The 13,567-nt window shown below is 35.7% G+C and overlaps 2 protein-coding genes across 2 annotated transcripts; one reads left to right on the top strand and one right to left on the bottom strand.

Annotated features, from left to right (window-relative positions):
• The first annotated feature begins 258 nt into the window (after positions 1–258).
• Positions 259–2,630, top strand: kiaa1143 (KIAA1143 ortholog). The gene is made up of 3 exons (XM_084089260.1): positions 259–472; positions 645–798; positions 1,803–2,630. Exons 1-3 carry the CDS (start codon positions 365–367, stop codon positions 2,012–2,014), a joined length of 474 nt encoding a protein of 157 aa, XP_083945386.1. The 5' UTR covers positions 259–364; the 3' UTR covers positions 2,015–2,630.
• Positions 2,631–3,530: 900 nt separating this feature from the next.
• gpd1l (glycerol-3-phosphate dehydrogenase 1 like) lies at positions 3,531–12,697 on the bottom strand. The gene is made up of 8 exons (XM_084089900.1): positions 12,534–12,697; positions 11,989–12,166; positions 11,764–11,904; positions 10,333–10,471; positions 8,560–8,672; positions 6,589–6,825; positions 6,337–6,443; positions 3,531–5,103 (listed from the first exon to the last, which is right to left on the bottom strand). The coding sequence occupies exons 1-8, from the start codon at positions 12,575–12,577 to the stop codon at positions 5,007–5,009; spliced, it is 1,056 nt and encodes a 351-aa protein (XP_083946026.1). The 5' UTR covers positions 12,578–12,697; the 3' UTR covers positions 3,531–5,006.
• Positions 12,698–13,567: the final 870 nt, after the last annotated feature.

The raw sequence follows: 13,567 nt of genomic DNA, 5'->3' as shown, positions 1-13,567 counted from the left end.
TTTTGGATTTCCATTTGTATAACAAATAATAGATATTAAAATCTATACCTAATCGATTATACAATTTAGTATACAAATGTCTCAAATCTGGAAAAAAAAACACTGTAATATAAACGGGGCTCAATGGAGAATTCGGCTTTCTGAGCCGCCAAGCGCCTCTTGAGGAAAATAAATGTCGTGGAAAGTTATTATAGCCAGCAACGTTTGCTGCTCAATGTAAGAAATCATGAAGGCGCGCGCTGATTGGTAATTCACAGGCACTTATTGATGACGCAAAATTTACGCGCCTGGCTTTTGTGTGTTTAGTGTATGTGAAACATTAACCACATTTACAGTTTATCGGTCTGATTTGAACTAAAACACAATGAGTAAAAAGGGTAACGTATCATGGGTGAAGCCAGCCGAACCATCTTTTCTGAAGAAATTTAAGAATGATGTTGGTTATAAAGAAGGGCCGACAGTGGACACTAAGGTAAGTGTTAGTCACATTGGTCATGCCTCAAAACAGTGAGATGCTAGCGTAAAAATGCTATCTGAACGCATGTCTCCTAAATGTTGTCTATGTAGGCAGCTCATAGGTTTTCAGACGGCCTCTATTGTATTGCTGTTTAGTGTAGGAAATGAAGTAAATGTTGTTGTTGCAGAAGCAGCAGATGCCGCAGTGTGATGATGGTGACAGTGCTGACAGTGATCGGGAGGACGAGATGCCGCAGGTCGTGGTCTTGAAGAAGGGAGATCTGAGTGCTGAAGAGGTTCTGAAAGTCAAAAAAGACACAAAGGACACAGACTCAGACACAGGTAATGCGTTGTGCGTGCGTGCGTTGCTTTCATGGATAAGAATGTGATCAAACCAAACCTTTCTCGCAATACTAAGTAAATTCTTGATGATGACCCACATAAGTTACTCTAAATGCAATAATTATCTCAAATACAATTAAATAAAGGTGCATGTTTATATATATATATATATATATATATATATATATATATATATATATATATATATATATATATATACACTTTTTAATTATTTTCAACGTTTCATAATATAGCTCTAGTTCTTTCATAAAACGAGTACAATAAATATTGGTACAGTATTCACTTTAAAAGATGTTATTCATAAGAAAAGGTTTCATTTTTTAATGACACTGACATATTTAGGTATTCCATCTAAATATTTCTTTTGTTAATTAAATATTAAATATTAAGTATTAAATATTTTAGTCCTCCACATTCCTTTCCGAGTTGTTGTGTGTTGCTCAGACTGAATGTGGTTGATGGCAGACTTTTTTTACTTGCATAAAAATGAAAAGAAAGAAAGAAGATAATTACGCAAGCTCTTTGACCGTCACATTCTGAATATTTAAACTGCTTAGCGGCTGTTCTCAAAGCTTGTGCAATGGGAATTTGTTCTCATTGTATAGACTACTGTGACGGATTGAATTGATATTTTTTATATCCCCATTTTATTTGTCTTTTCACTGAAGAAAATTATTCAGCAACATAAATAATTACTATTAGACAAGTTTTATGTGCTTTTATTTGAGACAGTGAGCAAATATGCAATTTAATTTTTCAGTTGGCTTCTTTAAATTTTATATTATTTCTGTCTAGTTACTGGTCTGTTAATGATAGTTACTTGCGACGCATATAAATGTTTCTTATAACAAAGTTTGCTGGTAGATTTGTAGAGGTCTGAGTTATGATGGGAAAAGTAAAAAATCGATCCAGTCTCCCTTAATGTTCTGGTGTTCAGTGAGTATAAAGTCATTCATTAAAGTAAATGCTTTCATTTTCTCCAGATGAACAGCCTCCATCTGATGGAAAGATCGTCTTCAAGAAGCCTGTCAAACGCTCCTCTGATAAATTCAAAGGCATTACGGCCAGCTCTAGCAAGAAGAAGAAGAAAAGCGAGGATGGCGACAAGAAAGAGTCAAAAGCTGGTGTGAAGGTGAAGAACAACAGTCTGCTGTCTTTCGGTGATGATGATGATGATGATGATGAGGAAGACTAGTTTGACATGGATTCAAGCATTTCTTTTGGTCAGATTGTGTCTCAGACTGGTCCTTGAAATGACCAATCTGCTCTTTTAAAAATATATTTCTGTGTGTGTAGATGGTGATAGATGTATATAGATGTTTGTGAGAGTGATCAAGTCCATGCAGCTTATTTGTTAAATAATTTTGTTAAACGGGTCATTATGAGCCTCTGAAGGATCATCAATAGCAGGAAGTAACTATATATAACAACATCAGAATCATTAATAATGACAGTTTTTTAAAAACTGTGATGATAAACGTATGGGCAAAAAGAGAGACAAAAACATCTGGAACAATCAGAAATGAAAATATGATAGAAAATGGAACATAGAGGTTGATTTCAAAGAGGCTATTCAGTGTTTCATAGAAATGAAACGGTCCTGTTAGAGATGTCCAACAGGATGTACATATATGGCTTCTATGAAGGAGCTGTGCAGTTACCCTTTTTATCTTTGTTTTAGGTTTTTGTTTTGCAAAACGTTGACACTCAAAATCCCTGATTCGGGGACTTTTGCAGTTGTATTTTATTATACGTTGTGTCCCATTTAGAGGAAAGAAAATGCATTCTGGAATAAAATGTTTTTACCACCATTTGTCTTGTGCTGCAACTTGAAATTCTGAAGATAAATCATGTGTCTGTGTTCAGGAAGAAATCTCATAAAAAAAATCTAAATAGGATATTTTATCAGCATTATCAGGTTGAGTGAAATTAGACTTTAAGAAAAAAAAAAGAGAGGAATAAATACAGCCAATAGTGTTTGGCACAGACACATTGATATTAATATATAACTTCTGTATTATTTTGTGGTTCTCAAACTTTTTGTCTCAAAGGCCTGTCCAAAATCATATCCAAAGGACCCCTATATAATAACATAATATAATAACTATAATATACTTACACATACATTATATATGAAGAGTTCAGATGCAAAAGCCTCTTAAGTGCCATCTGAAATTTTCTTCTAGAATGATCATTTTTATCGAGCTTGTATATTTAAGTTCAGTAATTTCACTTAAATGACAATTAATAATAATAATAATCATTTTCATTGCCACTTAAGTGAAATTACTGAACTTAAATATACAAGCTCGATAAAAATGATCATTCTAGAAGAAAATTTCAGATGGCACTTAAGAGGCTTTTGCATCTGAACTCTTCATATATATATATAATATATTATGTGTGTGTAAATTAACCACAATTTATATTGTTATAGGCCTACCATAAGTTTTAATTGCATGTTCTTCAATAAAAAGTAAGTTATTGAGAGTTTTTTTTTTTTTTTTTTCAGTTTACATATTGATTGTAGTTTAATTAAGATAGATAGTTTTAATTAATATAATAAAAATAATGTAATATGAGTTTTCAGTTCTTCTTCCACATAACTTGTGATCTACAATCTAAATTGTGACACATCTTATGCTACTTTAGCATCTTAAAATGTTGCTTCATATTTAAACCAAGATCAATGCATTAATGACACAAACATTTAGCACAGAGATTTTTTTATTGGTTTCTTTCAAAAGCAGCATTTGTTTAAAGTTCAGCCTTGATGACGTTAGTTAGAACAACTTGCAAAGATGATCACATTCTCAGAGGAGAGAATACAGGACGGGTTCATAAAACAACATGGAGCAGTTTTATATAGTTCATCCACTGGAGTGTTACACTGAGCTCACTGCAACATTTGCACGGTTTAATACTTTTACATGATTCAAACTCTTACATGAACACTGAAAAAAATAAAAACAACACAGGAATAATAGACACACTGTAACATCTACATGCTAAGAGCTAATCTTTTTGTGTTAGGTATGACCTAACCGATCTGTAAGCACAGTACAGTGCTAAAAAAGGCCATTATTGATTCAAACACTAGCTGCTCACCTAACAAGCTCCCTTGTTTGAAAACTACAGATCTCATTCCTTCATTCTTTTCATAGTACAAATACAGATGAAGTATTTTTAATGCTAATCTCCATAAAGATGCGAGTACTAAAACGGTAACGTGAACTGTTGTTTAGCTTTTCAGGATTACTACATCAACGATTAGGGGTTTCAAACAAGATGTTAATGCATTCCTGAAGCTTAGATATAAGTTTAACACTAACACAATAAAAGTTGTAGTCGACAATGTTGTTCTGTAACAAGTCTTAAAAGCACTCAGTCCTAAAAGGGGTTTGCTGGGACGTTGAGATGACAGATTTGAGCCCCTTTTATAGAATATATTGTCATTTAAAACAAAACAAACTCAATATTATTTGAACTGTCTGAGAAATGTTCCTGACCAGTAAGGCATCTTCACATTTAAAGAAATCTAAATCTAATGTCTCCCACAATGTTAGGTGTAAATGGCAGTTTCAACATTTATCAACATGAAACAATCAGAACTGAAATAATGAATGTGTATACTTAGAATTAAACCTAGCTTGTGCCCTTGTGTCGAACGATGTGTAAAAGTACCCCCCGTTTTCCGTTTTATTAAGGATAGTGGTATTGTGCTGGTTGAACAGGATATTAACACTCATGCAATTCATTGATTATAACGGAGGCGTTCTAGTCGTGTCGTGTTGCTCTCAATGTGGACGTGGAGTGAGAGTTTATGATTAGATCTCTCTATGGTCATTTAATAAAAATAAAAATAGGCATTTCATCTCATCTGTCAGTGAGGTGATATTGTGGACCATCCACAAGAGGGCAGTCAGACAGAGAGAAAATAGTTAAAAACGCCATATTGGCTCAACACATGGCTTTTCCAAAAGAAAAACGGAGTACATTCTGTCACGTACAAAACCTGCGAGGTCGGAGGCAAACCCCTGAGTTCAAGCCTAATCATTAGTCAAAAACTGGAAAAGAGAAGCTTAAAATATAACATTGTATGTGTATATAATAGAAAATGATTAGTGTTAGAGGTAGGACCACCTAACAGACCGTAGGGGGTGGGGGTGGAGGAGGGGGGCAGCCACTCACAGGTGCTCTGGATGGCTCTGCATGCAAGTGATCATGTCCTGAACCGGTTTGTCCTCGAAACAGATCTGATAAACAGCCGTGAACAGGGGGAACCTGGAGAATAATGCAGATTTGAGATGTCACCAATTTTGCAAATGCATCTTGACAAAGAACATTGTGACCTAGAGCGAGTCATTTAAATGCCAGGTTGCTCCAGGGGGATTGTCACTGCAGTAGACATGTTCTGTAAGTCACTCTGAATAATACACAGTCTGTTAAATGAAGAACAGTCCAATGTATCCAGATGTTTTTTAGACGATAAAAGCACAAATCCCACCTTCTAATATTAGGCACACTACCAAAAGTTCAAAAGTTGCTAAGATTTGTTTTGGAAAGAAGTCTCTTATTGACACCAAGGCTGAATTTATTGAATTAAAATTACAGTAAAATCAGGTATATTGCGAAATATTAATACAATTTAAAATACCTGTTTTCTATTTTAATACATTTTAAAACTTAGTTTATTCCTGTGATGCAAAGCTGAATTTCAGCATCAGTCTTCAGTGTCACATGATCCTTCAGAAATTATTCTAATATACCGATTTGATGCTCAAGAAACATTTCTAATTGTTATTATCAATGTTGAAAACAGTTGTGTGCCTTAATATTTTGTGGAAACTGTGATGCATTTTCTTTCAGGATTCTTTTATGAATAGAAAGAAATATAAATTTTTGAACAAATTACACATCTTTGCTGAATTAAAATGTATTAAAACGTAGCCTTTTAAACGGTAGTGTATGTAAGATACATTTTTTAATCTAAATAAAAAATTTCAATAAAATGAACATTCTAAAATTAGCAAGTAGCAACAAATGTCCATACTTTCTCTAAAATGGAAATTATCATCCAATAATTAAAATCATGTTATAATTTTGACATTCTGGCACATTTTTAAAAAGTATTTAATTGGTATTTTTATTTTGTTTGCAAGAATTACTAGAAAATCACCACACTTTTCAGATCCTTCGACAAATTAATAATTCCATAAATAAAAAAAGAGATTTTCACTCTGCAAATGTCTTTTATAAAAATACTTATTTTTAATGCATAAAGACAGAACACAGGGGGATAAAATGATGCATCAAAAAGAAGCACATTTATAAAATTTATATGGACTGTATTGCTAGGATACAATTTTTTTACTTTAGATTTTTATTCAGTATTGTGTCACGTGCATGAACGCCATGTCAGGAGAATGTCAACCGACATAAAGGCTAATGCAAATATATAATACTATAAATAATACAGTTATAATAATATGACAGCCAAAAAATGGTTACACATACTTATCAACTAGGCCCTTCTGTTTGAGGATGTGATAAACCTCAGCAGAAGTCAATGGTCCCTGAAGCTTTTGTCCATTTAACATCTCCTTCTCCAGTTCCTCGATGCTCTGAAAGAAAAATAAATCTGTATTGATCTTTTCTGCATCAGCAAATGTGCCTAATGCTCAGCATCTTCCTTCGATCCATAAAACGTACATTACATGCCATCAGGCAAGTGGAGAAAGACAAGAAACGGATGGGTTTTCTGTTTACCTTCCCTGTCCTGGCAAAAGCCTCTGCTACGCGACGGTTTCGTCCTCCGTAGCAGGTGGTGATGAGGTCAGCCACGCCGCAGCTCTCGAGGAATGTGGCGGAGGACACGGAATCGTCTTTGCTGAAGAGTTTGGCGAAAGCGATCATCTCCATCAAGCCCAGCCGGATGACGGCTGCTTTGGTGTTGTCTCCGCACTGCAGACCGTCACAGAAGCCTGCGCCCACCGCAACAATGTTCTAAAACAGGGACAAATAAGGATGGAAAGGTTATTAGAATGCCAGAATGGTGCAACGCATCCAGCACTTTCCAGAAATATGGTACAAATTAGTGTCCAGCCTATTAACTTTGTAATGTTACATTATGCTTTTGTAACTTTGTAATGTTACAAAAGCATAAATCCTGCTTTCCTAGGCTATATTATATACACTACTGTTCAAAAGTTTGGTATTTGTAAGATTTTTTTTATGCTCACAAGGCTGCATTTATTTGATTAAAAACACTAAAATTGTGAAATATTATTACAATTTAAAATAACTTGTTTATTTTAATCTACTTTAAAATGTCATGTATTCCTGTGATTGCAAAGCTGAATTCTTATTAGCCATTACTTTAGTTTTCAGTGTCACATTATCCTTCAGAAATTGTTTTAATATGCTAAAAATAATGGTAAAATAAGCAAGCAAGGGTTATTAGAATACTAAATTGGGGGTTCTGCGCAACAAACTTCTGTATTCATTTAAACAGGTTGCATCACTTCCGGTTCTTTCTTCTTTCTTTATTTCAGGTCTTTTGTATAGAGCAGTTTTACTCAAGATACCTTTAAAAGGAGCAAGCAAAGATAAGCATAACTGATGTCCATCGCATATGCAGATTGATATCTAAACATTTTTTTCTTTTTCTTCTTCTCACTAACATTTAGATAATAAATTAAAACTAACTAGGTTTGCTGATTACCTTAAAAGTCCATAGATATCACCGTCAGTTCGTACTGCCGTTACACTTTCTCCGACAAGCAGATGCAATGTTTTCCTGTTTGTTTATGCCTATTGGTAACTTTGGCAAATCAAATACTGATGGACTTTACATAAATATTCTGGGCTGGACATGTCTATGTGCTTAATTTATGGCAGATATACAATTATGTAGAAAAAGAATGTAACAAATAACCAACAGATGATTCACTTAGAAAAGTAGTCCCACCTCAAAATGATGACGCGAACAACTTTACAGCTGATGCAAAATTTTCAGTGGAGAGGAAGAGAATAATTTAGATTTGGGTCTATTTATCAAAGCTTAACAAAGTTATAATTTGGCTTTAGAAGACACATTTGGACCATTTTTACGATACCTTCATGGTACTTTTCTGTCTCTTTGGAGGCTGACAACTTAAATTCCCATTCACTTTTATTATATGGGGGAAAAAAGTACATTATTTAACGTTACAAAAAAAAAATCATAATATATTATGGGGTTGCAACAACATCATTTTTGAATAAAAATTCGGTTATATTTATTTACCGTCATGTCGTTCCAAATCTGTATGACTTACTTTCTTCTGCAGAACACAAAAGAGGTTTTGAAGAATGTTGGTAAAAAAAACAGTTTTGGTGGCCACTGACTTCCATTGTATGGATAAAAAATGAGACATTGAGACATTTCTAAAAACTTATTTTATGCTCCACAGAAGAAAGAGAGTCAAAGTTTTGGAATGAAATGAGGGCGAATGAATGATCTCTTTAGGTTGTAAAAACCCCAGAATATTTGTCAAAGCTTGCCAATGTTACAACGATTTTTACAATGTATTTACGAGGAGGGAGACAGCGGCCTTACAGCATCTAATTGTAAATTCAGCAGCGCAAGCTCTCTTCTTTACACAGAGGTCTGAGTCGTGCCCCCGAAGCCCTGCATCTCAGGTGCCTGCATCCAGATATTTCCCTTGGGATGAGCAGCAAGACAAGACTGATATTTACCTTGAGGGCTCCACAGAGCTCTACTGTGTCAGCATCATCCACCACGGTGATTCTGAAATTAGGCGTCTGCAGGAGCTCTTTGAACAAGTGGCCGTTCTCCAACACCTTGCTGCCTGTGGATCGAAGAAAATGTTTGTTGAGATTTCCCATGGTTCTTTTTAGCAAGTTACTGTGTGTACTACAGTACACCCATTTAAACATGAGAGTGAATCCCATATATTTTCATTGTGTGCGTGTACGGAACACAGTTTGCTCCAGAAATTGCGATGACTGACATTGTGGTAATCACCATAGCAATATTCTGCTGCCTTGTGTGTTTGGGATCCGCTATTTTTGATCAAAGTAATATTACAGTATCCAAAGACTCGTTTTTTTATATATATATATATATATATATATATATATATATATATATAGTTATACTATTTTAACTAAATCATTGCCAACAGAGCCATCGTGTTTTGTCAATTCTTGCAAGAATGTTCGCAGAATGTTCTCTTGAAGTGTTGCCATATCCACTTATTATAAGTGTTTTTGGGCTTGTTGTAAAGTGATCAAGTTTATGGAGTTATTAAAGTGGGAAGGTGCAAGTCGCACTAGTTTGGTCTTATTTCTCTAACATCTCTAACGTGCATTTAAATATGTCATTAAAGGGATCCTAAATTGCCTTTTCACTTTTCCAACTTTAGCTAGTCTGTAATGTTGCTGTTTAAGCATAAAAAAGACCTGCAAGGTTACAAAGCTCAAAGTCCACTCCAAAAAGAGATATTTTATTTAACAGAATTTCCAAGAACTACAACGTGTTTTTTCCTGTTCTTATGAAGTCATAATGTTACTCATTAAAATAATCCCCGCCCAAGGAATATGCAAAAAATGGGATGAGGCCTGGCTGAGCTGTGTTAGAGAAGACGATGTTGTCGCTATATCAAAGAGACACTGTTTTTTTTCACTTCGTTCCCAAAATGGAGCAGTTCTCACTATGTCGGTACAATCTGTTGTTTATGGATCAAAACTTGTAAGTATGTCTTATTATTTGTAGTTGTGTTTTCTATTAACAGTTCCAATTATACGTTTTATGTTGTTGTTACGATGTAAACAAAGGGCAGAGCTCTGTCTGCGCTCACCTGCTAGCCAACATTAGTGTTGATGTAGTGTTTACTGTAGCTTTTGTAAGCTCTCGCTTTTGTAAGACTGTTCACCGGCCCTTAAGAAAATTAACCATTAACCATTCTTAAGTCTGAATCAGGCTTGAAATTGACACCATACTTAATATTTACACCTGAGCCGATGAAACTCACGGTAAGGTAAAGGGCGTGACATTTCCCAAACACGTGGTGTCAATCACAACATACTGGGACAGCTAACCAATCACAGCACATTTCGTATTTCGGAAGTAGGGGCTTCATCGAACTAACGACACGTTCGAGCCAGACTGGGGAGAGAGGTGCTGTAATAATGTAAAATATGTGAAATATAATGTGTTTTTGAACAATCAAGCATGAAAGCATATTCTAGTACACCCCAAAAACAAAATCTAGACTAAAAAGGGCATAATAGGACCCCTTTAAAAACTGGTTGTCCAGTTCAGTTTCGTACACAATGCAAATTTTTGTAAATGCGGTTGTCACTCCTGCAAATTACTGAACTTTGTGTACACAGAACAGGATTAAGCGTTAACAGGTGAACTGAATTTACCCGCAGTGTGTTCGTGGTCTATTTGGTTCCTTACAAGCACCACTATCTACAGTATTTGCACAGTTTCCATTCACTCACCAATGGTGCTCTCGCAGAACTTCTCGGCCGCCACTTCATTGGCAATGTTGGCCCCCATTAGGACACTGACATCGATGCCCATTTTTTCCCGGATGATGTCAGAGATGAGCTTCAATCCTTCTGGTCCTTCATCTATGCCCTACAAAGAAGGAAAAAAGATTAAGAAAAAAGATAGAAAAATTCTATCAACACCAATGCTCTTTTAATGTAGCATCGCACCATTTCCCCCTCAGTAGATATAACTCTGAAACACAGATGTTAGGAGGACTATCTTTGCCTAATGACTCAAAAAATGAGGAGGAACACCAAAGCAGAACAAAAATAATAAGGGAGGTGGAATGAGTACACAAGAAATGGGCAGAAATCTGAAAAAGAAAACAGACAAACCATATCTTTTCAAATTAAACATGGAACACTGTGAGAAATTTAATGAGGCTACTTTTCAAATAGCGAAGTTAAGAAGATACATTTAATTTGGTGAGGTACAACTACAGAGATGAAGCCCTGAGTGGCATAGTCAGTAACAGAGGAGACAAACTAGCACCAGGAGGTAATTTGCACGCATAGAGTTTGCCAGCAGGACAGAGGGCACTTTTTTTACCCATGAATCACTCCACATATGGTGCACTGTGCTGAGCTTTTAAAAAGACATAAAGTCTGAGACTTCTCAGCATTCTTCAGTCCTGAACATCCTGTCTGCATGGAAGAGGATTCTCAAGGTTTGACCAAAACTTGGGATGTGTCCGAAATAGCCCCCTATACTCTCATTCACTATTTCCTACATTAGTCCACTAATATAGTTCACTGGAGGGAGTGAATGATGAGTTTGCGAATTCGGGCACTGAGTGTGCCGGAAGGGATGCTGCTTTTGCATAGTTTGTGCTTGCTGTTTAATAATCATTTGAAATTTAGCAAACCTGCAGCTTGAACTCTGTCATGGAAACTACGTATAAACCTTAATTAAACAATTTAACAATCAATTAAAAAGGAAGTTACACCTGTATGGTATTACGCTGTACCCACATTAGACCAGCGGTTTGGAAAATTGATGGATGGATGATTCAGCTGCGGGCACCATCTTCTGGTCAGGCGCGGGAATTCATTCAGTGTGCGACCCTCACAGTGCATTATGGGTATTCTCTAGCCGTTGAGCATACATCGGTTGTACACTCGGTATTGCGGTGCATTGTGGGATTGCATTAGTGCACAGTCACACACATTAGGAGTAGTGAGTAGTGAACACACACAGGGAGTGGTTGGGTGAGTCTTTTCCTGCCTGTATTGAGAATCAAACCTGCGACCTTACAAGTCCAACTCTCTAACCATTAGGCCACAACTAGCCCATAATAAAACCTTCCCTCTTCAGTATAGCTTAGGAAGCCTTTCAAAAAGCACTACAAGTCAATTCTGTACAATGCAGAGTATTCTCACTTTGATTAGTGTAATTCCACGAGCCTTCTCCGAAACGCAGCCCATCATCTCATCGCACAGTTTCCGGATGAATTGGTGAGGGACCACGAAAACCAGGAGGTCGGCACCATCTGCGGCATCCCGAAGCTGCGGCACAGCAACCTACCGGAAAAACACCATTAATCTGACACTTATTAGATCAAGCTAACATAAAACAATATTTATGCACCCCACCCACTGTCTTACCACATTCTCTGGGAGTTTGTAGCCTGGAAGATACTTGACATTCTCGTGCTCTGTGTTGATGATCTCAGAAAGCTTTTTGCCATTGACCATTTCTTCATACACCCACATCTTGACTGTTGTGGCAAAGCACTGGAGTTTCTGTGCATTGGAGCCAATAATTCTTGCAATAGCAGAGCCCCTTGGCACAGTACAACACAACAGTATCTTTAATCAAAATGCCAGTCTGTTGTTAAACAGCAGTTCACTGAGACGTTTCAAGCAGGGTTTACAACCCTGAGAAGCTGTTTTGCCAGCTGCAATCAAATGAGTGTTATGCAGCATGCAGCTCATCAGATCAAGTCATTAATCACTTGGTTTTGCCCAGAATAACAATGTTTAACATAAGGACCTGAATATCGATATGAATACGCAGGCAATTAAACTTGCGCTCCAGTTAATGTAAGTACTCTCTGAGCTATAGCAGTTGGTCCACGCCATATGTTCTATATTAATCTCATTATCAATCACATATTGATCATATCTAATCATTACACGTTCATACTCACCAGTTTCCTGAACCAACAATACATACTTTCAGCGGAGCAGCCATCGCCACCTTTGCGATCAACTAGCGGATAAATGTTTCAAGTAATATAGGCAATGAATAATATAAAGTCAAGCAGTTTCTCGGTGGGAGGGAACGTGCTGGTCCACTTTTGACTACGTCATCAATGATATCTAGGAATTCTGGGAGTTGTAGTTTTTTTTCTCATTTCTACAGGTTTCTTTTAGATGTTTAAAATAGTTGCTGTAAAAACCTTGACACAAATTGGAGGATCATTTAATGCCGTTTATGTATATAGCGCTTTTATGGAAATAATTAGGCTATCCATTCTACTTGAGCAGATTAAACCTTATAGATAAACACATTGTGAATTTGTTTTTAACAATAGCCTATTCATTAAACCTAATAGGCTAGCTCATTATATTAATATCCATTACATTAATGCATCCTCATAGTTTTCTTTCTTTCTTTCTTTCTTTCTTTCTTTCTTTCTTTCTTTCTTTCTTTCTTTCTTTCTTTCTTTCTTTCTTTCTTTCTTTCTTTCTTTCTTTTTTCTTTCGCAGGTTGCTCATAGAACTTTTTCTTTTTGCAATGTCGTGGTCAAAACTTGGAAACTTTTTTACTCCTCACATCTTTTGTTTTAGCCTTTTCTGTAGACTTTGATCTACTTTTGTCTCAGACCCACAATTTCAAATGCTAAAATATGAAAATATAAAAACTATAAAAATATAATATCAAAATATTTTCATTTTTTTGCGTGGAAATTCTTCTTATTATTATTATTATTATTATTAATTTCGACATCACAGTATAATTTTCACCCCAACGAACACATAACATAATACAGAAAAAAGTTGAAAATCTAAATCATAAGTTAATCTTAAGTAAATTTCAGCAGAAATGAGCGTCAGAAAGTCAAATGCGTCGGGTACTTGCAAAATAATTGTAAGTCTACTAACATTTTTCAAAAGTTTATTTTAAATAAATAAATAAATGATAAGGTACGTTTTTTTTGTATATTTTTATACTTATTCA

The sequence above is a fragment of the Abramis brama genome, assembly GCF_963993115.1.
Source record: "Abramis brama genome assembly, chromosome: 17".
NCBI lineage: Eukaryota > Metazoa > Chordata > Actinopteri > Cypriniformes > Leuciscidae > Abramis > Abramis brama.
The sequence above is the reverse complement of the archived record's forward strand: the minus strand, read 5'-3'. Positions and strand labels throughout refer to the sequence as shown.

Excerpts from the sequence above, each read along its gene's own strand:
- gpd1l (XM_084089900.1), bottom strand. The coding sequence starts at position 12,577 with ATGGCTGCTCCGCTGAAAGTATGTATTGTTGGTTCAGGAAACTG. Across the intron at positions 11,905-11,988 it reads ACAAACTCCCAGAGAATGTG|GTTGCTGTGCCGCAGCTTCG; the intron begins GTAAGACAGTGG and ends TTTTTCCGGTAG. Across the intron at positions 10,472-11,763 it reads GTGGAATTACACTAATCAAA|GGCATAGATGAAGGACCAGA; the intron begins GTGAGAATACTC and ends CCTTCTTTGTAG.
- kiaa1143 (XM_084089260.1), top strand. The coding sequence starts at position 365 with ATGAGTAAAAAGGGTAACGTATCATGGGTGAAGCCAGCCGAACCATCT. Across the intron at positions 473-644 it reads GGCCGACAGTGGACACTAAG|AAGCAGCAGATGCCGCAGTG; the intron begins GTAAGTGTTAGT and ends TTGTTGTTGCAG. Across the intron at positions 799-1,802 it reads GGACACAGACTCAGACACAG|ATGAACAGCCTCCATCTGAT; the intron begins GTAATGCGTTGT and ends CATTTTCTCCAG.